At 50.4% G+C, this 23,078-nt stretch overlaps 2 protein-coding genes across 7 annotated transcripts in view; both read right to left on the bottom strand.

Moving 5' to 3' along the window:
- LOC138168284 (zinc finger protein 420-like) overlaps window positions 1-23,078 on the bottom strand; it is a 771,269-nt gene that overhangs the window by 509,758 nt on the left and 238,433 nt on the right. The window lies entirely within an intron of this gene.
- EVA1A (eva-1 homolog A, regulator of programmed cell death) overlaps window positions 1,125-23,078 on the bottom strand; it is a 26,658-nt gene continuing 4,704 nt past the window's right edge. For 3 of the 6 annotated variants that reach the window (XM_069097353.1, XM_069097354.1, XM_069097352.1), the window contains exons 2-4: window positions 10,105-10,265; window positions 7,011-7,158; window positions 1,125-2,676 (exon numbers count right to left, since the gene is read on the bottom strand). In XM_069097353.1, the coding sequence (XP_068953454.1) occupies window positions 2,267-2,676; window positions 7,011-7,158; window positions 10,105-10,265 (719 nt within the window). In that variant the 3' untranslated portion in view covers window positions 1,125-2,266. Of the gene's footprint in view, window positions 2,677-7,010; window positions 7,159-7,548; window positions 7,742-10,104; window positions 10,266-23,078 lie in introns of those variants that run through there. The other 3 variants (XM_069097357.1, XM_069097358.1, XM_069097356.1) reach the window with 2 other exon arrangements.

Here is a 23,078-nt window from a genome sequence, read left to right as displayed (position 1 = left end):
TGATCACTGCTCAGTTTGCTCTTTGATAAAATGTCTTCTGCTTGGTTGAGTAAATGCAAACCCTGGGGGTTCCTGGGCTGCAGGCTGAGTGGGTCCTGACCTCTCAGATGCAGACTGGTTCGCAGGAGCCCTTAAGGGAGGAGAGAACTGGGCACTACATACTCTCCACTCTAGCTTGTCTGGCTTCAAATGTGATGTTCTGGACTGAGCATGAGATTTCTGAGGATTTCTGAATTCAATACAATGCAGTCACGACTTATTAGGCACTTACTCTGTGCAAGACATGGGGGATAGAAAGACAAAATGACATAGTGCTGGGCCTCAAGGAGCTTGCATTCTATCGGGGGATACGTCTCATGTGGAGAAATCAACATAAGGCAGGGCAGAGGCAAAGGAGAGATCAGACAAAGTGCCCTTAGAAAATCAGAGAGAGGAGAAACCACTTTCCTCCCCGTGCCGGTCCAGCAGAACAGGGGTTGTCAAATCCTCCCTCATTCTGGACACCAGGATACTACCCTGCTTCCCTCAGAATAAAAGAGATCGTTCTATCCAGGAATCTCTGACCACTGACCCCTCCCACATACAATCCCATTCTACCTGGTGTCCTAGGAATCGGTGTAAGTGTCTGATCTCTCCACTGAACTGGAAGCTCCCTGAGGGCTTTGTAGCCCCAAGATTGAGCACAGGGTCCTGCATACAAGTGCTTAATGACACTGCTGGCTTGGACAGAAATGTCATTGGGAAGGCAGGAGGAGAAGGTGTTGATGGACGTTGCTTGAGAGAGAAGGAGGAGGAGAAGGAGGAACAGAAAAGGAAAGGAGGAAAAGATGGCAAGAGGAAAGGGAGGAAGAGGAGGAGACAAGTGGAAGAGGAAGATGGAGGAACAGCCAAAGGAGACTGAGGGGGAGAGGAGGAACACTCCTGGCCCACGTAGAGACATTCAGCCAGAGCCTTTAGCCTGGGCTCACTTCAGTGCAGCAGCTCATCGGTCTAGCTGAGGAAAGGAGAGGTCTCTTTTCCCAGGGACATTTCTCTGGTTCTGCTCTAACCCCCTTGGGGAAGGGAAGAGATCAGATTATTGTTTCCAGCCCACAGACCTCAGATTCTTCAGATAATGACAAAGCTTTTCTTGGCTGATTATTTTTTTAATAAAATATATAAAACAATGTGTATTTGTATTCATGGGAAGACCATTGTCAGACCAAGACTAAAGCACAGAGGGTGATGACTGATCCAGGGCACCCTCAAATGTTTGCATTCATAGATGGTCTCCCCCTCGTCTGTCTCTCTCTCTCTCTCTCTCTCTCTCTCTCTCTCTCTCTCTCTCTCTCTCTCACACACACACACACACACACACACACACACACACACACACACACACACACAACAGAACTGGGACTTGCTCTCGGAGTTCCTTGCCACTCAGTGGACCATTCAGCCCCTTCAGAAGGAGGCCTACATACCTGAGGCTAAAGTCACAGAGCTGAGGGAACCCCGGGATTGGGGGGAGGGCACATCTCTGGGTCCTGAGAAAGAAGCCTTCCTGAGATGGTTCACAGCAACGTTCCCCACGCTCGGACCCCACCCATCCACCTCATAGACAGCAATCCCAGGGGAGACCCCTGAGACTACCTGACTCCAGAGCCCCAGGGCCTCCCCAGTAGGAGGCTCTTGGGCAGTCTTCTCTGACCAGGGCAGGCCTTTCATTGCGAGGGCTTCCAGGGCCCGGTGACGTCTACCTTAGATGCCTGCCCATCACGCTGACAGGGCAGAGCAGAGCACTGGCTGAAGCGGGGAGGAGGGGAGGAGAGACCTGAAGCCAGGACCCCTCACCCCACCTAATCCAGTTTATCCTGAAGTTGGGGCGAGTGGAGGAGTAGGAGAAAGAAGAGGAAGGCGATGAGGACGACCAGACCCTTCTCCAGCCCCTCTGCCCAGGGAAGGGGCCAGTCCGGGAGGAACCCTGCGCTGGCCACCTCCAGGAGAGTAGTGGGCGGCTAAAAAGACAGGAGGTCCCTGCACTGCAGGGTGGTTGGTAGCTGTCAGGAGACACAGGCCTGGTGCAGTCTAAGGCGTGGGATTGAGGCAGAGGTTCAGGCTGGGTCCCTGGGGCGGACCGGCCCCTCCCCACCACTCTGTAGTGGCTGTTGTTAGGGCTGGCAGAAGCGGATCAGTCGGGCCGCCAGTTCAGCGGGATCTCGGGAATGAACCTCCTCCCTCTTCTCTCCCTCCAGACCTCGCTCGTGGCTCCATCCCGGCCCTGCCCTCAGTAGTAGCGGTTCAGGCTGCGGGTGGCCGGGGCAGGGGCCGGGCCGTCGGGCTGCCCGTTCAGCCAGATCTCGCGGATAATGCGCTCTCTCTCCTCCAGCCGCTGCGCCCGCTCCAGCTCCTCAGCAGACGTGAACACGTTCCTGTGGGGCGGGCGCTCAAAGAGCCAGGGCCTGTGCGTGGACCCGTCCGAGGAACCCGAGCAGCCGCCGCTGCTGTCCTCGTCGCTGGCGCTGTCGCTGTCGCTGAGGTCGCTGCTGCGGCTCTGGCGCCCCGCCAGGCCCTTCTTTCCGTGGGGCTGCTGGCAGTCGGCTCGGCAGGAGATTGTCAGCACCAGGGCGGCCAGAGTGAGTAACAGCCCCACGCACACGCCGGACACGAAGCACAGGGCAGCCCGTTCGGGGTGTTCTGTAAGAGGAGGAGAGGGCGTCAGAGGGCAGAGACGGTGCACCTGGGTCACACCCAGATGACACAGGCGCTCGGGGGCACTCCCCACCGCTTCCCTTCTGCCTTCTCCGCTAACCCCCTTCCCCAGTCCCTGCCCCTCAAGACCTAGTATGGAATTACTTTGTATTTGTCTGTCTTCATTCTCCTTATATCTGTGCTGTCCATACTTAAATGTGTCTTTGTTTCTCCCATTAGATTGTAAGCTCCTTCCCAGTAGGGTTAGGACTCAGCTTCCCAGCATCACGCTGCTACGGCCTCCACAAGAACTACCTGACTCCAGTGAGCCTGGCTCTGGCCAGAGTTTCCCCATCAAGTCCCTGGGCCAAAGGCTTCCTGGGCAGGGAAGGCTCAGGGCCAGCTCGGCCTCGGGCTGGCTTTATATAATGGACCTCTGGTGAGATGGGGGAGAGGGGAACCAGAGCAAAGGGCTGCTGATGGCAGGGGATCCCTGACTGCCTTCTGCCCTCCTCCTGGGCTTCTGGCTTCCCACCTTCCCACTCACACGTCCCTGGGCTCTAATAAGAAGGGCACGTCTACAGGGTGAGGGTCCCCAGTCCTACCCCTTGAATCCTCTTTCTGAACTTTCTGCCTCACCGGAGTTTCCCTGATGAGCCCCAAAGAAAAGAGAACAGTGCTTTCTGTGACTCTCTCAGTCCCAGGCCCCTCCCCCTGGCTGGTGAGCCCCATCTCTTTCCCTGAGCTTAGTTAGCCAAGAGGACTTTTGATCCAAGGGAGCTAAATCCTAAGCAAAGCTCAAAATCATCAAACACCGCCCATAAGAATGTTGTCCTAGGATGGAAGCCCGCAACCAGGCCACAGGACCCGCTCCTAGCCTGCTCATTCCAGCCCCGCTCCTTGTCAGCATGTGCCTCCCCCCAGGATAGTGACTGGCCCAGAGGCTCCTCAGGCTAACAGGAGTGTTTCCAGACTCCCTGCTAAGCCTGTTCACTCATCTCCCAGCTATTTAAACCATGGAGAGAGAGTAGGTATCCACAGTCAGGTCCCAGACCTTGCTTACCACAGGAGAGCCAAGCCTTTGGGCCAGCTGACACTCCCAGAAAGGACAGCAGCAACAGCAAGGCCCAGGAAGAAGGCTGGGCTGGAGGGGGTTCTTCATGCACCAAGGCTTGGGAGAGCAGAGGCCTGCTCCAAAGCCTAGGGCCAGTGTGGCAGAGCCTGGAAGAAGGCCCAGTCAGTGGGCCCAGATGCACTGACCACCTCCCTCCTCCTTCTCCTGTCCATGCCCTTTCTGGGGGTCTGCCCATGCAAGCAGATAGCAAAAATTGATGAAATACCTACAGGGTCATTTTCAGGGAAATTGGAGGGAGGTCTCCAAAGTGGCACCCTGCATCTTAGGACATCAGAGGAGACATTTTACCTGAAGCATGTAGGGTTTCAGGGAGTTAAGAAGGACAAGAGGGAGTAGCCTGGATTCAGAAAAACTGAGGGGTAGGTCTCCCTTTAACCTTTCCCCCACGGGGCTGTGTGACCCTGGGCTAGTCCCCTAACTGCTCTGTGCCCTATGCAACACCTGAAATACTCTCATGTGCAGCCCAGTGATCAGTCATGGCCATGAACAAAGGAAGGCTCGCAAGGACACAAAACAGGAAGACCAGTGACATGGACAAGCAGCACTGTCTCCCATTTACAGATGTGGAAACTGAGGCTCAGAGAGGTCCCAAGGAGAGTGCTCAGAGCCAGTTCGTCAGGATGCCTGACTCCATATGAGGGTGGGCTGTGGCTGCCCCTTGGGGGCCTCACTGGGAGGACAGGCTGCATGTGGCATGGATGGCTCAGGACCCAGCACCCCACCACTGACTTTAAGCAGCCCCAGCAGCCTCTGAGGGTCAATGGCAGAGCCCGGCATCCACCTCTTGGGGAGGCAATCCCTAGTGTGCAGGACAAGCCAGTCCTGCAGAACAGAGGGCCCACGGGCCAGTCCTTCCCCCTCACTGTCCTGCCTCAGCTTCCCCTTCCAGAAAGTGGATTAAGCGTGGATGCCCTTCCAGCTCAAGGGCTCTGGTCCTACTTGGGTCTCCCCAAACGCAGCTTGGTCAGCAATTCTGAGGCTTAATGCTGTGGAAGGGAGCCCTGGCCAAGGGGCTGATGTCCACGCCAACCCAGGGCTCCCCATGAGCACAAGCCAAAGTAACCCACCCACCCCTGGGGCTGGGTCAGGAGCCAATGGGCTTTTGTGGGAGGCCCGTGGTTCCTGGCTCAGTCTATCCACTAGAGGGCTCTCTGCACCTACCATGCTGGGCCCAGCTGGGGCTGGCCTGATGAGAGAAACAATCAGCTGGTGTGTTAGACACAGAGCCCTATTCACAGAACCAAGGAACTCAGAGTCAGGAAGGTGCCTGCCCTGGGGTCTGCCCCAGGGTCTCTCTGACTATCTGTCTGACTGTCTGCCTGCCTACCTGTCTATCTGCCTGCCTGTCTGCCTACCTACCTGTCTTCCTGCCTATCTCCCTTTCTGCCTGTCTCCCTGCCTGTCTGTATGCCTATCTTGTTGTCCGTCTGTCTGCCTGTCTGTCTGATTGCCTGTCTGTCTGTCTGCCTGCCTGCCTGCCCATCTGTCAGGTGCACCATGCAGACTATAGCAGGAAGGTCCTAGAGAGGAGGGTCAGTCAGTTCCCATGGCGAAGGTCTCTCATCTTTGCTCCTCTCCCATGCCTCCCATGAGGCTGCAGGTTTTTTCTCTTCTCTAGTACCTCATGACCCAAGATGCCCTGATGACTAAGGGCAGGGTCTAGTCAGCTGGGGGCCCAAGAGCTCCCCAGGGAATGTGTCACTGGAGCAGTTAGTACTACTGTCGGCAATTTCCCTTCCTAAATAAAAATAAATGCAGTGTTCTGGTGAGCGTCCTGCAGCCCTGCCCACCAGCTCTGCTCCTAAGCCAAGCTGACTGGCTCCTCACACAGAAGGGCAGCAGCCTGGCACACGGTACCAGACAGAATCACAGACTGCCTGAGTGGGAAAGAACCCCAGAGACCATCTGGTCCAGTCAGAGGAGGAAGTTGGGCCTTGGCTGCTTGGCTCTGGTCACTAGGGGTGGGCAGAAAGCTGGACACAAATGTCTGAGCTCCTTCTGAGACCAGCTTTCCTGTGACCTCTGGTAACCAGGGCCAGCATTGCTTGCCATGACACAAGTCATAAGGCCAGGAAATACACCTTCCTGGGGACTTCCTGGATTCAGAAAAACTGAGGGACCCTTCCTGGACCCCAGCACCAAGGGCTGGGGCCTGCTGTTGCCTGCGGATGATGCTTGCCTCTTACCCAATCCCAGGGTGCCTGCTCACCACCCAGAATGGTGGACCCTGAGCAAGGATCATAGAACATAGGTCCTGGAGTCAGGAGGACCCGAGTTCAAATCCGGCCTCAGACACGTAACACAAAAACTAGCCGTGTGACCTTGGGCAAGTCATTTAACCCCAATTGCCCTCCAAAAAGCAAAAAAAAAAAGGGGGATCTGGCCACACCCCCACCCAGGGTCAGCTCTTATGCTGAAAGAGGTTCCCCAACCTTTGTGTCTCTGGGAAGTTGACAAGGTTAAGCCCGCTTCCATGGGACAATCTCCCGAGATGGCCACACTCCCAGCTCCCTAGGACATCATTCTCCCTGGCACCACATCCACTCATCAGTTACCACACATGCATTAAGCAGCGGCTGGCCCCACACTAGACAACGATGAAACCATCCCTGCCCTCCAGGAGGTGGCATTCTGCCAGCAGAGACCACTTCTTGTCCATGTATAAATAAGCAGGAATGAATGAAGAAATGAACAGATGCACGAGTGAATGGTCAGTTCTCCCATGCCGGCTCCTTCCCCCCAGCAGCCTGAGCCCTGAGTAAACTCCTGCAAGGCAAGGTCCCAGGCACGGCTATGCCCCTCATGCCCCTGGCTAGGGGCCCCAGGTCCCCAAGCCCCTAGAGAGGTCCATTGCCTGCATTGGTCAGACTCTCAGGGGCACCAAGGCAGGGCCCAGGACAAAGCTACAGGCTTGGCACAGAAAGGGGGCAGCCAAGCATGAATCCCGCTCTGCCAAGGCCTCATGTGGTCACTGACAGGAGTCATGAGGCAACTTCCGTCCTAGTCTGGGCAGATACAGACAGCCACTGGGTGGCTTCAGGACCCAGCCCTGCCAGGAAGACCAAGGCAAAACTACAGCTGCTATACCCTGGAGTCCCTGCCTTTGCCAGACTGGAGGCCAAGCCAGCCTCCCAAAACCTTCTGTCCCATGATGCCCCCATGATGCCAGGAGCGAGACCAGACACAAGGGAGGAAGGGCACCTACCGGTGATGAAGGAATAAGCTGCCAGGAGGTTGCTGAGGAAGGCCATCTGCCCAGCGCCCTGGACACTGGACTCCATGCTGGGCCGACAGCCAGTCAGACCAGCCCCTGAAGTCTCAGACAGGAGGGCATCTGCTGGGGCCCTTATTCTCTGTGGGGAGGCACAAAGTGAAAGGTGAGTCTGGGGCTCAGCACTCTCCTAGCTCTGCCTTCAGAAACGTCAGGGTCACTGGGCACTTGGAGACCATCAAGTCAGGCCCCCCCCCCCCAGCCCCAATGGACAGATGGAGAGACTGAGGCCCAAGCAGGGGGAGGACTTCGTCCAGGCCACTGAAGGTAGAGAGAAGTTACCTGGGGCCTCTGTGCCTCAGGGAGGCCCCCACACTTCCCAGCCCTGCAGCCTGGGGTCTCCAGTGTCCCTCGCCTCTAGCTCCTCTGCACTCCCCCCTTCTCTTGCCCCTCTCTGCCTCCCCTGCTCTTTCTCCTTCCTGCCGACAGTGCTAAGACACACCCACCACCAGGCCCAGCCCAGGAGGCCAACCTGTAACCGGAGACTTGGCAAGGTCCTCCCCTTGTCCAGCCAGCTCACGGGACAATGAGTGTGAGACCAGGCTCTGGAGGCCCTCATGCCCCAGGCCAGAAGACTATGCCCAGTCCAAGGGCCAGCTACCAGGGCGTGATGGTCACTGGCCAGGCCAGGGAGAGAGGAGGTAGCTATTCTGGGCAGATCCCACCCCCCAACCTTGGGCTGCTGGCCTGGCTCCAGGGATGGTCTGAGACAGGGCCCTGTCTGTCCATCCCCCACAGGACCCCACACCCCAAGACACCCCCAGGCCCCCCTCTTTCCCAAGGGCCCCTACCACAAAGCAGCTTAGTCCCTACAGACAGACCTCCAGGGAGCCAGGCCCAGGAAGCACAGAGCAGGCAGGGAAAGGTCACAGTCAGAGTCAGGGCTGGGGCTGGGGGGCCATCCACCTCCAGGCCCAGAAGGACAGAAGGCAGCTCATGACTCAGGCTCTGCTGGGCACGCACACATGTGAGGTGAGTACTTGCATTTGTTTCAGGGGGAGCCCTTATGTGGGGGAACACAAGGAGAGGAATGTGGGGGGAGCAGGGTGGGATGTAGAACCAAGGCCAGAGCTCCCAAGCACCACACCCAGACCAGCAGGGACCAGCTGGCGGGCTCACACCCATCACACAGCACACGAGTGTGCACAGATGTGCTGCCCTCAGGACCCTGGCCTCTTTGTATTGGCTGCTTGGGGTAAGCTTATGATCAAAACAAAAGAAAAGGTCAGATCTGGTGGGGAGCTGAGGCTGGGCCAGGAGGGAAGTCGGAAAAGACATCAAAGAATCCAGGGCAACACTGACCCAAACAAGCTTCTGGGCCCTGAGCTCCCAGTCAGCGGTCATCCCAGCTGCCCTGAGGAGCTGCCCCTTCCCCGCAGTGGCCCCAGAACAGGGCAGGACAAGGCTAGGCCCTCCCCACTGACGACACAGCTCTGGCCTTCACTGCCCCCCCTCTTCTCCAGGCCAAAGTGCCCGATCCCTTCCACAAATGTGAGGACACACCATGGCCCAGAGGCCTCCTCCATCTTGGCTGTCCTTCTCTAGACACCTCCAGCTTCTCAATGGCCTCATTCTCCATCCCTGGCAGTACTCTGGACAGGGTTGGAGCAGGGTGGAAGACAGAAGGCCTCTTACTTCCCTGGCCTGGAGGCCTTCTTGTCTGCTCTAACCCATTGACCTTGGGATCCACTTCAACCCCCAGATGACTCCCTAGAAAACCACTACCTTGCCATGTCTTTCCTGATGGCAATGATTTTATATGTCTGGTTATTAACTTATTAGCCCCTGACCAAAGGTCTAAGCTGTCAGTCTGTGACTGTCGTTTTGGGGATTCTGACTCTGCCATCCAGCATGTGCACCCCTCCCAACCAGGTATCCTCTCTGAACTTCCTACGCACTCCTTGGAGGCCTCTTTCAGAGCCACGTACAGCTGGGTCAGACAGCAGATCCCTGCAGCCCTCCACTGTAGACCCCCCTCCTTTATCCACCTGAGTATGGATACTTCTTCTCCCCAAGGTTAGAGAGTCTTTGGAGCCCAGGCTGCTGTCACTAGTATGATTGTAGAATTACAGTTTGTCATAATCCTGCTGAGAGGGGTGGCAACTAGAGCACCAGCCCTGGAGTCAGGAGGACCTGAATTCAAATTCAGCCTCAGATACTTGACACTAGCTGTGTGACCTGGGCAAGTTACTTAAACCCAACTGCCTCGCAAAAAAAAAAAAAAACATCATCATCATCCTGCTGAGACACGACAGGGTTAGGGTGAGAGAGAGCAGGGAGACCCTGGACAAGTCACCTGAGTTTCTCTCCAGGCAGAGTCCCCACCTGCAGCAGTGGAGGGAGTTCCCTTCCAGGACAGGGATACCCATCACAACAGCCCAAGCAGGCTGGTACCCCAAGAAGGTTAGCCCCATTCTACATCAGTGAGAAAAAAGCTCAGAAATGAAGTGACCTTGCCCACGGCTTTGGTAAAAAGTGGGCACTGCTTCTCCCGGTCGCCTTCTAGGAACTGTGAGACATGGTACAGGGAGCTCCCAATGTGGAAAGTCCCTCCTCCCACCTCTCAGAGGTGCATGGTAAGGGAGCTGCCCAGAGGCACCAGCCACAGCCCCAACTTTGGACCTGGAAGCCTTAATTATGTCTCTCTCTGATAATGGCAAGCACCCCCTCCGAGCCACCTGGAAAAGGACCATGAGCTTGTTAGCTGGCAAGAAGGAGGCCTGACCCATCTGGTTATCAGTCAGTCAAGATGCATCTACCAAGCACTCATGTCATCCCAGGCCCTGGGCTCTGTGCAGGGCTTACCAAGGAGGCCAGAGCCAATCTCTGCCCTCAAGGAGCTCTCTGGCTAACAGGGAACAACAGGTAGCCACAAACAAGAGGAAGGGAGGACCACCCCAGCATCAGGGGGCCTACCTGGGGGACCTTTCTTGGCCTCCTGGGTTCACTCTCCTATCAAGGGGAGCTGTGATTTCTAAGCCCCCTCCCACTCTAAAGGACTCTGAGCCCAGCCTCACCAGCCGCGTACCTCCGGCCCACTGGCTGCTGCTGGGTGGGTGTCCTGTGTCAGGGAGGAGGTAACAGCAGATGGTTCTCCCTGGTGGATGATGTTGGCCAAGCCATGGGGCTGCCCAGGAGCTGGGGTCACTAAGAGGGGAGAGGCCTGGAAAGCCTGTCCTGCCGTGGTACCTTAGAAGAAAGAGACAGGGCAGCGTGGGCTCAGTCAGGAGCCAGATACAGAATTCAGCCCTAAGCCCGGGGTCAGGGAGGACAGGAGAAAGAAGGGTCTGGGGGCACAGGGAGGACAAGGAGAGAGGCCCAGCCAAATCTGGAGGCCACTGAGACCAGACTGAGTCACATGCTTCCATGAAAAGACCAGACCAGACATGGTCAGCCCCTACAGGACTCCCCCAGGTCAGAAGGAAGCAGGAGGGATGTTGGGGTGGGAGAAAGGGGGCTCTAGGCCAAAGACCCCACGAGAGCTGGGCAGCTGCCAGTGGCTCTGGGGACCCAGGAGGGCTCAGTGCCCAGAGCCAGCCCAGCAGGGTGAGAGATGCAGCCCGCTCTGCCACCTGGAGAAGCCCAGCTTCCAGCCAAGTCTAGCAGACCCCTGTGATAGTAATGGCAATTAAAGATTCCCCTGTATTGGCTTGGTTTTCAAATTGATTGTATTAAAACCCAGAGCTTGTTAATCCCACCTGTGGGATGGACTTTTTGATGTGAAAAGAAAGTCCTGACTGGGAGGAGCTGGTGATGTAGATTTGGAGAGACAAGAGAGAGGCGGAAGTTCTTTTTGGGAGCAGCACCTCGTGGAGAGGGAGAGACTAAGAGATTGCTGGTGGCCGCTTTGAATTGCCCTGGACTTTTGAGACCTGCCCCCTGAGCTGCCAAGGACTGAGGAGACATGGCTGTTTTGCTGGTACTTTGTCTGTCTGTTTTGATGTTATTTTGCCAGATTTGTCCACTGGTGAAAGAATGTCCTGTTGAAGAAGTCCTGGAACCTGGCATTTGGTTAAGAAGGCCTGAGACTGTCCTGCAGACAGAGAGTGAATACTGTCCACTGGTGAGGGACAGTACTGAGAGTGAATACTGTCCACTGATGAGGGACAGTACTGTTGTTGCAGGGGTCTGGAGACTGTCCGGCAGACAGAATGAATACTGTCCACTGGTGAAGGACAGTGCTGTTGTTGCAGGGGTCTGGGAGCCTTTCTGTTGGTTCAGAAGCCCTGAAGAAGGATTTTCTTGTTGTATGTTTACAGAAATCCTGGGAGAGGGCTTTGCTAATGTGTTCAGGGGTTCTAGGACTGTTCTACAGACAGAGGATAAATTCATGAAGGGACTGGCAATGTATCTTATGGCCTTGCTAAGCCTTGTCTCTCCAGGAACTAAGATTGCTGAGAACTTGCCTCGTGTCAAGATGAAGAAAAGACCTCCATTTGGGTATTAAGTGCTGTGTTTAAACTTGATGTAACTCTGGGGTAGATTCAATTGTGATCCAGGGGTGGGGAACTTTTGACCTTTTTGTGTTCTATGGTTGAGCAAATGAATGTATTTTACTTATGTTTGGAAACTAATCTCCATTTGAGAAGAGGGGCTTTGTGGTGGACTTAATTAAGGTATAGCCTAGGGGTGGAGAAGTATTTGGAACAGAGACTTTGTAATTGATTGAATGATTGGAAAGTCCTGGGGTGGGGTAGGCCTTGGAGATTATTTAATCACACTTAGTAAATGCTGTATTTTGAATGATGTCATGTTTTGATCTTCTCTGTTCTGAGTTTGTTACTGAATAAAATAGAGAGCACCTATGCTGGTATTTTGAACCTGGGAAGTTGCCTTTGCTTGATATTACATTACAACCCCCAACTGCTGACTCAGAGCTGCCCAGGGAACTAACCCTCAGGGAGAAGAAGGAGGCCTCTGTACTGAATCTGGTGCCATGAGGGGGGGGGGCAGGGCTGGCAAGAAGTTGTGCCCTCCCTCGGGTGTCAAGCACCTTATTGGGGCTATTTTCCTCTCCTTGTGCTGAAGGTTTCAATCATGAAAGCCAGCCCAGAGAAGCAACAGTCCTGAAATACTATTGATAACATCAGACTTTTTTGATAGCTTGATCAGTTTTGCTCATTGATTTTTAATGTCTTCCTTCTTAAATTCTTTGTTTTAAAGGGTGACTCTCTGGGAGGAGAGAGATTAGGAGGAAAATTTAGATAGAATGTAAGACAGAAGAAATAAAAGAAAATGTACTTAAATTTAAAAAAAATAAAGTTTATAAATGATAGAGAAAGAGAGAGGGAGAGAGAGAGGGAGAGAAAGAGAGAGAGAGGGAGAGAGAGAGAAAGTGAGAGAGAGAAAGAGAGAGGGAGAAAGAGAGAGAGGGAGAGAGAGAAAGGGAGAGGAGAAAAAGAGAGAAAGGAAGAGAGGGAAAGAGAGAGAAAGAGAGAGAGAGAGAGAGAGAAAGAGAGAGAGAGAGAGAGAAAGAGAGAGAGAGAGAAAGAGAGAAAGAAAGAAAGAAAGAAAGAAAGAAAGAAAAGAGGGAGGAAGGAAGGAAGGAAGGAAGGAGGAAAGAGAGAGTACACGTGAGTGTGTTGAGACTCAAGGGAGACAAGCTCCCCGTAGCTAGAGGAGAAGCTCATGGCACTGACACTGCCTGGGCCAGGCACCAGCCTAGGCAGGCTCTGCCAGCAGCTGCCTTGGGAAGTCCCAGGAAACATTCCTGACACAGGACAGGCTCTTGGGGCTGGGAGCAGGAAGAGAAAGAGACCCTGGGGAAGACTCCAGCTGCCTCCACACCTGAAGCTAAGAGGTACAGGACTAGAAAGTGTGGTGCCCCTTCCACATACATATACACACACATAGACTTGCACACACATGCACACCCATACATAAAGTGAAGAGGCCCCTCTGTCTTTAGCATTATTTGCCACTGTTAGAAATTTGGGCTGTATAGAAGCATTTCCAATAAGATCAGGGGTGAAACAAGGATGTCCACTATCACCCCACTTATTCAACTGGGTACTAGAAATGTTAGCAGTAGCAGTAAGAGAAGCAAAAGAAATTGAAGCAATCAAATTAGGCAAAGAAGAGACTAAGCTATCACTCTTTGAAGATGATACGATGATATACTTAGAGAATCCTAGAGAATCAAGTGAAAAACTACTTGAAATAATAAACAACTTTAGCAAAGGTGCAGGATATAAAATAAACCCATACAAAACCTCGGCATTCCTATATATTTCTAATGAAGCCCAATAGCAGGAAATGGACAGAGAAATTCCATTTAAAGTTACTATAGGGGCAGCTAGGTGGCTCAGGGAATAGAGCACTGGCCCTGGAGTCAGGAGGACCTGAGTTCAAATCCAACCACAGACAATTAACACAAAACTAGCCAAGTGACCTTGGGCAAATTGCTTAATCCCAATTGCCCTCCAAAAAAAAAAAAGTTACAGTAGACATTATAAAGTATTTGGGAATCTACCTGCCAAAACACACCTAGGGATTACATGAACACAATTACAAAACACTTTTCACACAAATAAAATCAGATCTACGTAACTGGAAAAACATCAGCTGCTCTAGAGAGGCTGAGCTAATCTAATAAAAATGACAATTCTACCTAAATTAATTTACTTATTCAGTGCCATATCAATCAAACTAACAAAAATCATTTTTTAGAGCTAGAAAAAATAATAAAATTCATCTGGAAGAACAAAAAGTTCAGATTATAAAGGGAATTAATGAAAAGAAATGCTAGGGAAGGTGGCCTAGCCAGACCAAATCTTAAATTGTATTATAAAGCAGCAGTCACCAAAACCACTTGGTACTGTAAGAAATAGCGTGCTGGATCAGTGGGACAGATTAGTTCCACAAGACACAGCAGTCAATCACTACAGTAATCTGCTATTTGATAAGAACTCCCTGTTTGACAAAAACTGCTGGGAAAATGGAAAATAGTTTGGCAGAAACTGGGCATAGACCAATGTTTTACACTGTACACCAAAATAAAGTCAAAATGGGTCCATCATTTAGATATAAAGGCTGACACTATAAGCAAATTAGGAGAGCAAGGAATAGTTTACCTGTCAGATCTATGGAGAATGGAACAATTTATGAACAAACAAGAGATAGAGAACATTATGAAATGTAAAATGAATGATTTTGGTTACATTAAATTGGAAGGTTTTTGCACAAACAAAGCCAACACAACCCAGATTAGAAGGGAAGCAGAAAATTGGGAAAGAATTTTTTACAGCCAGTGTCTCTGATAAAAACCTCATTTCTAAAATGTATAGAGAACTGAGTGGAATTTATAAGGATACATTTCATTCCCCAATTGATAAATGGTCAAAGGATATGAACAGGCAGTTTTCAGAGGAAGAAATTAAAGCTATCTATAGTCATGAAAAATGCTCTAAATCACTATTGAATAGAGAAATGCAAACCAACACAACTCTAACGTACCACATCTCACCAGTCAGATTGACTAACATAACACAACAGGAAAATGATCAATGCTAGAGAAGATGTGGGAAAACTGGAACACTCATGCATTGTTGGTGGAGTTGTGAACTGATCCAGCCATTCTGGAGAGCAATCTGGAGCTACGCCCAAAGGTCTATAAAAGTGCATACCCTTTGACCGGGCAATACCACTTCTAGGCTGTATCCCAAAGAGATCACACGAGTGGCAGGAAGACCCATATGTACAAAAATGTTTATAGCAGCTCTTTTTGTGGTGGCCAAGAATTGGACATTGAAGGGATGCCCATCCATTGGAGAATGACTGAGAAAGTTGTGGCATATGAATGTAATGGAGTACTACTGATGAGCAGGCAGACTTCCGAAAAGTCCGGAAAGACCTCCATGAACTGATGCGGAGTAAGGGGAGCAGAGCCAGGGGAACGTAGTGCCCAGTTACAGACACAATGCATCCGTGATGGCTGACTGCAAGGCAAGGATCTGAGACAGTTGATGGAAAACGCTGTTCGTGTCCAGAAAGAACCAAGGAGTCTGGATGCAGAGGGAAGCGGAGCATTTGCTCTCTTTCCATTTTGTGTCTCCTTTTTCCTGGTTCCTCCCATGGGTTCTAATTCTTCTTTACAACGTGACTGTTGTAATAATGTGAAAAAATGTTTAATATGGACGTGTATGTATAACCTGTATCCGATTGCTTGCTGTCTTGGGGAGGGGGGAGGTAGAGAAAATGAGGGATTCAAAATCTTATGGAAGCGAATGTAGAAAACTAAATAGTAATTAGTTATTCATAATAAAAAAGGAATGCAAGCTACAGTGAGAAGACAGGAGAGTAAACTAACAGCACTAACAGGGTTGAGAGGAGGACCCCGGTGAGGCCCCAGGCGGAGACTCCCAGCACAAGGGGGTCAGGGACCCAAGCAGAGAGGACACTGTAGAGCTTACCAAGGCCTAGGAGAGAAGGGGAGGGTCAGGGGAATGGGGGGTCACCTTGTGGGTAAAAAGCAGGGGAGGGGAGAGCTAGAAGGGCAGATTGGGACCAGATGAGGCCATTTCAAAGCTCATGACCTTGGAGGTGATGCCCAGATCAAGGGTACACCCATCTTTGTGTGTGAGTGAGACGGGGTAGAGGATGAGCTGGGAGATGAGGGGTGTGAGGGAGAGGCAATGTGTGCCCCAAAGTACCTTAGCTATGCATGAGGGCAGGAACTGGGAGGAAGCTGGGCTCCCCGAAGATAGGCGTGTAGTCGGTCACACATGAGGATCGGGCAGATGTCCTAGGAGGAGGTGTGGCAATGGGGGGCAGGGAGTGCCCCAACTTCTCCATCTGGACCACTGAGTCAGAAGGGCAGCCAGCCAGTGGTGGAGAGAGGCCAAGGAAGCTGGGGCAGTCTCCATGAGAGACAGAAGAGGGAAGGAGGGGGACAGGAAAAGATCTCAGACGAAAGCAAGTTTATTGCCAATGGAGCAGGTAAAAAGAGGGCACAGGTGGAGGGGTGGGACACTGGGAAGGCTGGACTGAGGGTGATGGGAACGAAGGATGGGACAGTAGAGAGTAACATTTCAGCAACAACAGGCAGGGATTCGGAATGACAGGGACCAAGAGGGCATGAAGAATTGAGAGCTTGCCAAATATCGAGAAGTTACTTTCCCAGGAGCTTTGGTGGGCCTTCTCCATCTCATTTTACAGATGGGGACCCTGAGGCAAATGTGGCGGCATTTGCTATAGCTGTAGCAGCAACCACATTGGCATCCCCAGGATGACTGCTAGCACAGGTTCTTAGAACTGCTTTACTAGGAAAGATAGTCATTCAAGGGGTCAACAATTTTTTTTAATTTACATTCACTAGTTCAGGGGATAAGTCAGCACCCTGAACTTCAGAGAAAATACAAGCAGAGAAATAAAGACCAATAGAACAGGCTCTGACTGCCTGGAATCAACTATACGTTTTACATACATCTGAGCAGGCGGGTAGCTTTGAACATACCTCAGAATCGCGACCAGGGAATCGCAAGATCCTTCTCCTAAGTAAGCCCCCAAAGCAAAATACCAGCTCTGAGTATTTATACACTTCTCAGAGCCAGAGGACATCTGGGCCTAATCAGAAATTAGCACAAGGTGGGAAAGCCTCCCCTAAGCCAGCTTCCCTTAATGGGCTCCACATGAGGCCTGTTAGTGGTCAGGGAAGCTCTTATATCTCATTAACACTACACTTGCCCTGGGTCATACAGCTAGTGAGTGTCTGAGGTCTTCCTGACTGAAGGCCCCACTCCCTACCCATTGCTCCACACAACTGCCCTTACATTTAGCATATGTTTTGCATACAAGAAATGAGTACCTGTCCCATCCATGATTCATAATACTGATTGAGGACGTTTCCACTCCTCTTCTTTTGAAGTCAAAAACTCTAAGTAAATTTGTACCCAGGGCACCAAGAAAGGGGACATAATGAACTGAAGCCTGTGAGAATAAGAACCCTAAACCTTCTCATCGGCAGCCAGGCTCTTCTGGAATTGAAGCTGGCTAAATCCTTCATCTGGGTCCAGAGCAGAGGGACCACCACACAACAGGAGTCCAAAATACTCCCTCAATGTTAGGACCGGGCAAAGGGGGCTGTCACCGATAGGAGTTTGGTATCAAGATATAGAAGGAATTGGCAGAAATATATGACCAACAGCCATTCCCCAAGTGATAAATAAATGGTCAAAGAGTTTTCAAAAAGAGAATGACAAACTATCAATGACCACATGAAAACTAAAGCTAATTTTAAAGAGTAGAAATTACAAGAAATCTGAAGTTTTACCTTATGCCTTCCAAATTGACAAAGATGACAAAAGTAGAAATAGACAGTGTTAAAAGGGCTACGGAATTACCTCCCCCCGCCCCCTCCCAAAAAAGAAATTAAAGCTAATACATTGTTGGTGGAACTACACATTGGTCCAAACAATCAGTAATTATGAAAAAGGATTGAACTATTCATAGCCTTTGCCTCAGTTTTTCCACTCCTGGGCATATACCCCAAAGAGGTGAGATATAGAAATAAAAGACCAAGACAGAGGTCTAAGACAGCTGCTAGTGGGATGGGGTAACCAGGGGCTCTAGCAGCCCTGCCAGGGCTGGCAAGAACTTGGAAAGAAGAGACTCCACAAGAGTTCCAAATTCTCTTCAGGGAGAGGTTCCTGAAAGATGCTGTGAAGAAGGCTGTGTGGAAAAGCTCCCCCAAGATGCCCATCCATTGGGGAATGGCTAAACAAGTTGTGGTATATGAATGTAATGTTATACTATTGTGCTATAAGAAATGATGAACAGGAGGACTTCAGAAAAGCCTGGAAAGACTTCCATGAACTGATGCTGAGTGAAGTGAGCAGAACCAGGAGAGCATTGTACAGGTTGTTTCTAAAGTCTGGACAGTAAGAAATCTCATTAACTATGCATATTTTCAAGAAATGAAATGAATGAAAATTTCAACATCATTTTATTTAATTAGCATAAATGAGATTTCATAGGAAGATATAGGAGACTGTAATGGAAATGCAGATTTAAAGATCTTCCCTGCCCCTAGGCTAAAGTGCACCTGAAGCCTGGGGTGGGAGGCTTGTTTTTCAGTAGATACTTCTTGATTGGCCAGTGGGTCAATAAGGTTGTTACATTCTCTGAGCCAGGAGAAGGCTATATAAGCCCTGATGTGTAACTTTGGTTTGGGACTCACTTTGAGAAGTGTTCTGTAATTTGATCTGAATTCTGGGAAGCCGTTGTTGAGAGTCCCCCGGCTTTGAAAAACCCAGAATGTGGAAACCCAGATGTTGACTGGGTATGGATGTAATGGTTGGACAGTTTGGAAATCTGTCTACTTGATGTTTCTGTCTTGATAATTATGCCTGTATACTTTGAGGTTCAGGGTGCTGACCATTTCTCCTGAACAAGGTAAACGATATATGTCTGACTGATTAAAGTAAGCTTGTTAACCCATTTTGAGTTGCTTTCCTTTAACAAAGCAGATCCAAGAACCTGTGGTAGCTGCAAACCCTGAGGACGCTTGGGGTGCTTGCTGCTACAAAAAATGTGATAGTGGGGTGGAGAAGTATTTAGAACAGAGACTTTGTAATTGATTGAATGATTGGAAGGTCCTGGGATGGGGTAGTACTTGGAGATTATTTAATCACACTTAGTAAATGCTGTATTTTGAATGATGTCATGTTTTGATCTTCTCTGTTCTGGGTTTGTTACTGAATAAAATAGAGAGCACCTATGCTGGTATTTTGAACCTGGGAAGTTGCCTTTGCTTGATATTACATTACAGAGACACCTAAGGAATCTCATTAATTAATTTAATTAAATTAATCTCATCAATATGGATAATAGTCCCTAATAGCTAATGAAAGCTTTTTTTCCATATGAAATTGTCATGGCAAAAATTTATGCTAATTAAATAAAATGTTGCTGAAGATTTCAATGAGGACATTTCCACTCCCCCTCTTTTGAAGTCAAAAACTCAAAAAAGTAAATTTGTACCATTCCCTCAATGTTAGGACAGGGGGAGAACTGCATCAGCTGTCACTAACAAGGGTTTGGTATATAAGATATAGAAGAAATTAGCAGAAATATAGAAGACCAACAGCCATTCCCCTTATTTCTTGAAAACATGCATAGTTCATGAGATTTCCTACGTGTCCAGACTTTAGGAACACTCTGTACACAATCAGACACACATCGTATCTATGATGACTGACTGATAGACTGGGCTCCTCTCAGCAATGCAACGCTATAAGACAACTTCAAAGGACTCATGATGGAAAGGGAGATCCACGTCCAGAGAAAGAGCTGAGGAGTCTGAATGCAGATGGAAGCAAACCACTTGTTCTCTCTCTTTTGTTTTCCTTCTTCTTTCTCCTGGTTTATTCCATTGGTTATAATTCTTCCTCACACCCCGACTAATGTTTAGTATGAAGGTATCTTGTAAAACCTATATCGGATTGCATGCCGCCATGGGGGTGGGGGGGGAGGAGAGGGAGGGGAAGAAAATCTGGAACTCAAGGGATTGTGAAACTGACTGCGGTAAACTAAAAGTAAATAAATTTGCAAGAAAAGACGGCCCCTCCCAAGGGGGAGGAGCCTTGATCGGGCTGTCTCCTTAGGGGAGTTCTCTTGGCATATTCTCATCTCTAGAACGCCTCTGGGTTCTAGCGGCTGGCTGCTTGGACGGATGAGTTCCTTTGCTATTTGCCATGTGTGGTCTTGGTCTAATTGGCAGGAGTTAAGAGTCATGTACGGAACGTGGCGCTGGCGGCGGGTGGGGGTGGGGCACAAAATTCTAGCCGAGCACCCCCCTCTTTGAGGAGAGTTGAGTGGCCAGCGCCCCAGGCTCCGACTCCCTCCTCTCAGGAGTCAATCAGGAGGATGGTGGAGGAGAGACAACAAAGCAGGGGCATGTGGGCAAGACTTGGGTCAAGAGTTGGAAACCCCAGAAGGATTGGAGTCCGGGGATGGACACTTGGGACGACCACCACAAAGTTCATTTAGCACTAGTGGGTGCAACAGGAGAGAGAATACGGGAGGGGACCGCTACTTCGCACGAGTAGGAAGAAGACACCTGGACACCTAGGGAAGGTCAAATTACTCAGATTCTACTTTCCATCTGTTTCCTCTGCCAACGAAAATGCTCTCTGTGCCCTGGAGGAAGGGGAGGCATAAGCCCTGACTCCATCACAGTGCATTCTACCCAGTGCTACCAAATGTCTGCACAGCCGATGTCCAGCCATGCCCCTCTGTTGGAGGTCACATCATGTGGTCTGGGTCAGTAGGGCAGGAGTTCATTCCTTCACTTGCTGGAGACGGCTTGTCAGGGGTGCAAGGGTGGATGGGCCCTGGGCTGTCCCTCCCTGTGACCTCAGATCACTTCTCCAATTGGAGAGAGGCCTTCTTCCCCAGGGTTCAGTGGTCCTTCTCCTATGCCCCTGACACAGTGAGCTGGGAAGAACCACAGGCCAGGGTCCTTGTGAGTCTCAAATGAGAGGCTGCCTGGCACATAGGAGGGTTAGGGTTAGCGTTAGGGCTAAGTCATGGCATTTGATTGCAATGGAATAGTACTGTGCTATAAGAAATGATGAAGGGAGTGGTTTAGAGAAAACATAGCGACACCTGTATGAACTGAAGCTGAGTGACTTGAGCAGAACCAGGAGAACATTGTGCACAGTAACAGCGACATTGCTGCGAAGGACTTGGCTCCTCTGAGCCATACAGTGGTCCCAGACAATTCCAAATGACTCCCGATGAAAGATTCCGTCCACCTCCAAAGAGAGAACTGATCAACTCTGACTGCAAGTTGGAGTGGAATGTTCTCACTTTGTTTTTGAAATATCGATAACAGGGGTAAGTTGTGCATGATTTTACGCGTATAATTGATATCGCGCGACTTCTCAGTGGGAGGGGGAGAATTTGGAACTCAAACTTTAAAAAGAAAAAAAGTTAAAATAGACAAGTAAAAAGTTTTAGACAGTGGGGGGAAAAAGACATAGGAACGCTGATCACCTCATTGACCAACCATGATTCCAGAGGACCAATAATGAAATATGTTACTCACCTCCTGATAGAGAAGCATAAAACTCAGAGGACAGATTGAAATTGTTTGCTAATGGCCAATGCAGGAATGTATTATACCTAACTATACATATAGTTATTTCTTAATGTGTTAGGAAGGAAGAAAAAAAAGAAGGGAGAGAAAGAAAAAGGAAGGAAGGAAGACAGAGGAGAAGAGGAGAGGAGAAGAGAAAAAGAAAGAGAGGAAATAAGCAGTCACTGAATGTCTCCTATGGCTCAGACACTGTGCTAATAGCTTTACAACAACCCTGGGAAGCAGGTGCTAGTGTTATTCTCATTTTACAACTGAGGAAATTGAGTAAACAGACTAAGTGACTTACCCAGATCACACAGCTAGCTAATGTCTAAGGCTGGACTTGAACTCAGATCTTCCTGAACCTGATTGCCATCGCCACTCAGTGGTGCTGCATGACCAGGCTAGATCTTCCCTCATTGGCTTGTCTTCTCTACACCCAGTGTGTTCGTGACCTCTCTCTACCTCCCTTCGTGCTTTTCCCAGCAGAAGCTCTATCTGGCCTTTCCAGTTGCCAAAACTCCCAAGGGGCCCCCTGTTGAGCACCCTCACCTCTCCCACTCTCTGTCTCAGGGCTCCCACACATACCCCTTTGCCTAGCTTCTCCACCAGCTTTCTCAAGGCTCCCACCTCCACAAGTACCCTTGACACAATGACCCCTCTGAACCCTCTGGGCTGACCCACCCTCATTTTCAAACTCTCCTTGTCCATCTCCTATAAAGACATCCTGGTCTTCAACTCACCATGCCATCCCCAAAGTGACCATCCCATCCTCTCCTCCCTTTCACACCTGCTGCCTCCACTTCCCTGCCCCAGTGAAAATGCTCTCTCCAACTACCTAGGAAACCGAATGACTTTTTGGCTGCATCTCTGCAGCCTTTGACACTGCTGACCATCCTCCCTCCTGACATGTCCCTGTTTTCCTCCTCCCTCTCTGACCATTCCTCCTAAATCTCCTCGGCTGGATCTTCAGCAGGCTCATGCCACTAACAGTGGGTATCCCACCCGATTCTCTTCTTCCCCCACATTTGATTCCTTGATGAAATCTTCTGAGGCTGTCTACACTGGGGGCCTCCACTTTCTCACTCTCTTCTTAACCCCTTACCATCCAGTTTCTGACTTCTCCACAGTTACTAATGATCTCTTTGTTGCCAAATCCGGGAACCTTTTCTCAATCCTCATGCTCCGGGCCTTTCTGCAGCCTCTGACCCGCTGGTCAGCCTCTCCTGGATCCTCTCTTCTCTCTAGGTTTTTAGGACACCTCTTCAGGTTCTCCTCCTCCCTCTCTGTCTCCTTGGCCGGGTCCTCATCATGGCCATGCCCTCTAACCATAGGTGTCTGTCAGGGTTCTGTCATCTCCCTCTAGACTGTTTCCCTTGGGGATCTCCACAGTTCCCATGAATTTAATGGCCACTTTTATGCTGATGATTCTCAGATTTATCTATTCTGCCCCATTCTCTCATCTCCAACTTCCCTTCTGACATCTCCAATAGACATCCAGTAGCCATCTGAAACTCAACATGTCCAAACCGAGGTTCGTGCTCTTCCCACCTAAACCCTCCCCTCCCCTCTCCTATTGTTGCAGAAGACAACATCAGCCCCCCAATCTTCAAATGAGGAGCCATTCTGGATTCCTCACTCAATCGCACCTCCCATATCCAATATGACACTAAAGCCTTGTGATTTCCTCTCTTGGACATGCCCCTCTTCTCTCCTCTGACCCTGCTCCCACCCTGGTGTAGACCTTCATCTCCTCACCCCTGAACTATGGCATTAGGTGGGGGGGGGGGTCTGCCTGCCTCAGTCTGTCCCTCGTTCCAGTCCATCCTTTACTCAGCTATTGAAATGTTTTCTTAAAGCACAGGTGTGACCATGTCTCACACACACACACACACACACACACACACACACACACACACACACAC

This window comes from Petaurus breviceps, unplaced genomic scaffold (assembly GCF_028583685.1).
Source record: "Petaurus breviceps papuanus isolate PSGF00001 unplaced genomic scaffold, PetGlider_PUasm1.0 356, whole genome shotgun sequence".
Classification (NCBI taxonomy): domain Eukaryota; kingdom Metazoa; phylum Chordata; class Mammalia; order Diprotodontia; family Petauridae; genus Petaurus; species Petaurus breviceps.
The sequence above is the reverse complement of the archived record's forward strand: the minus strand, read 5'-3'. Positions and strand labels throughout refer to the sequence as shown.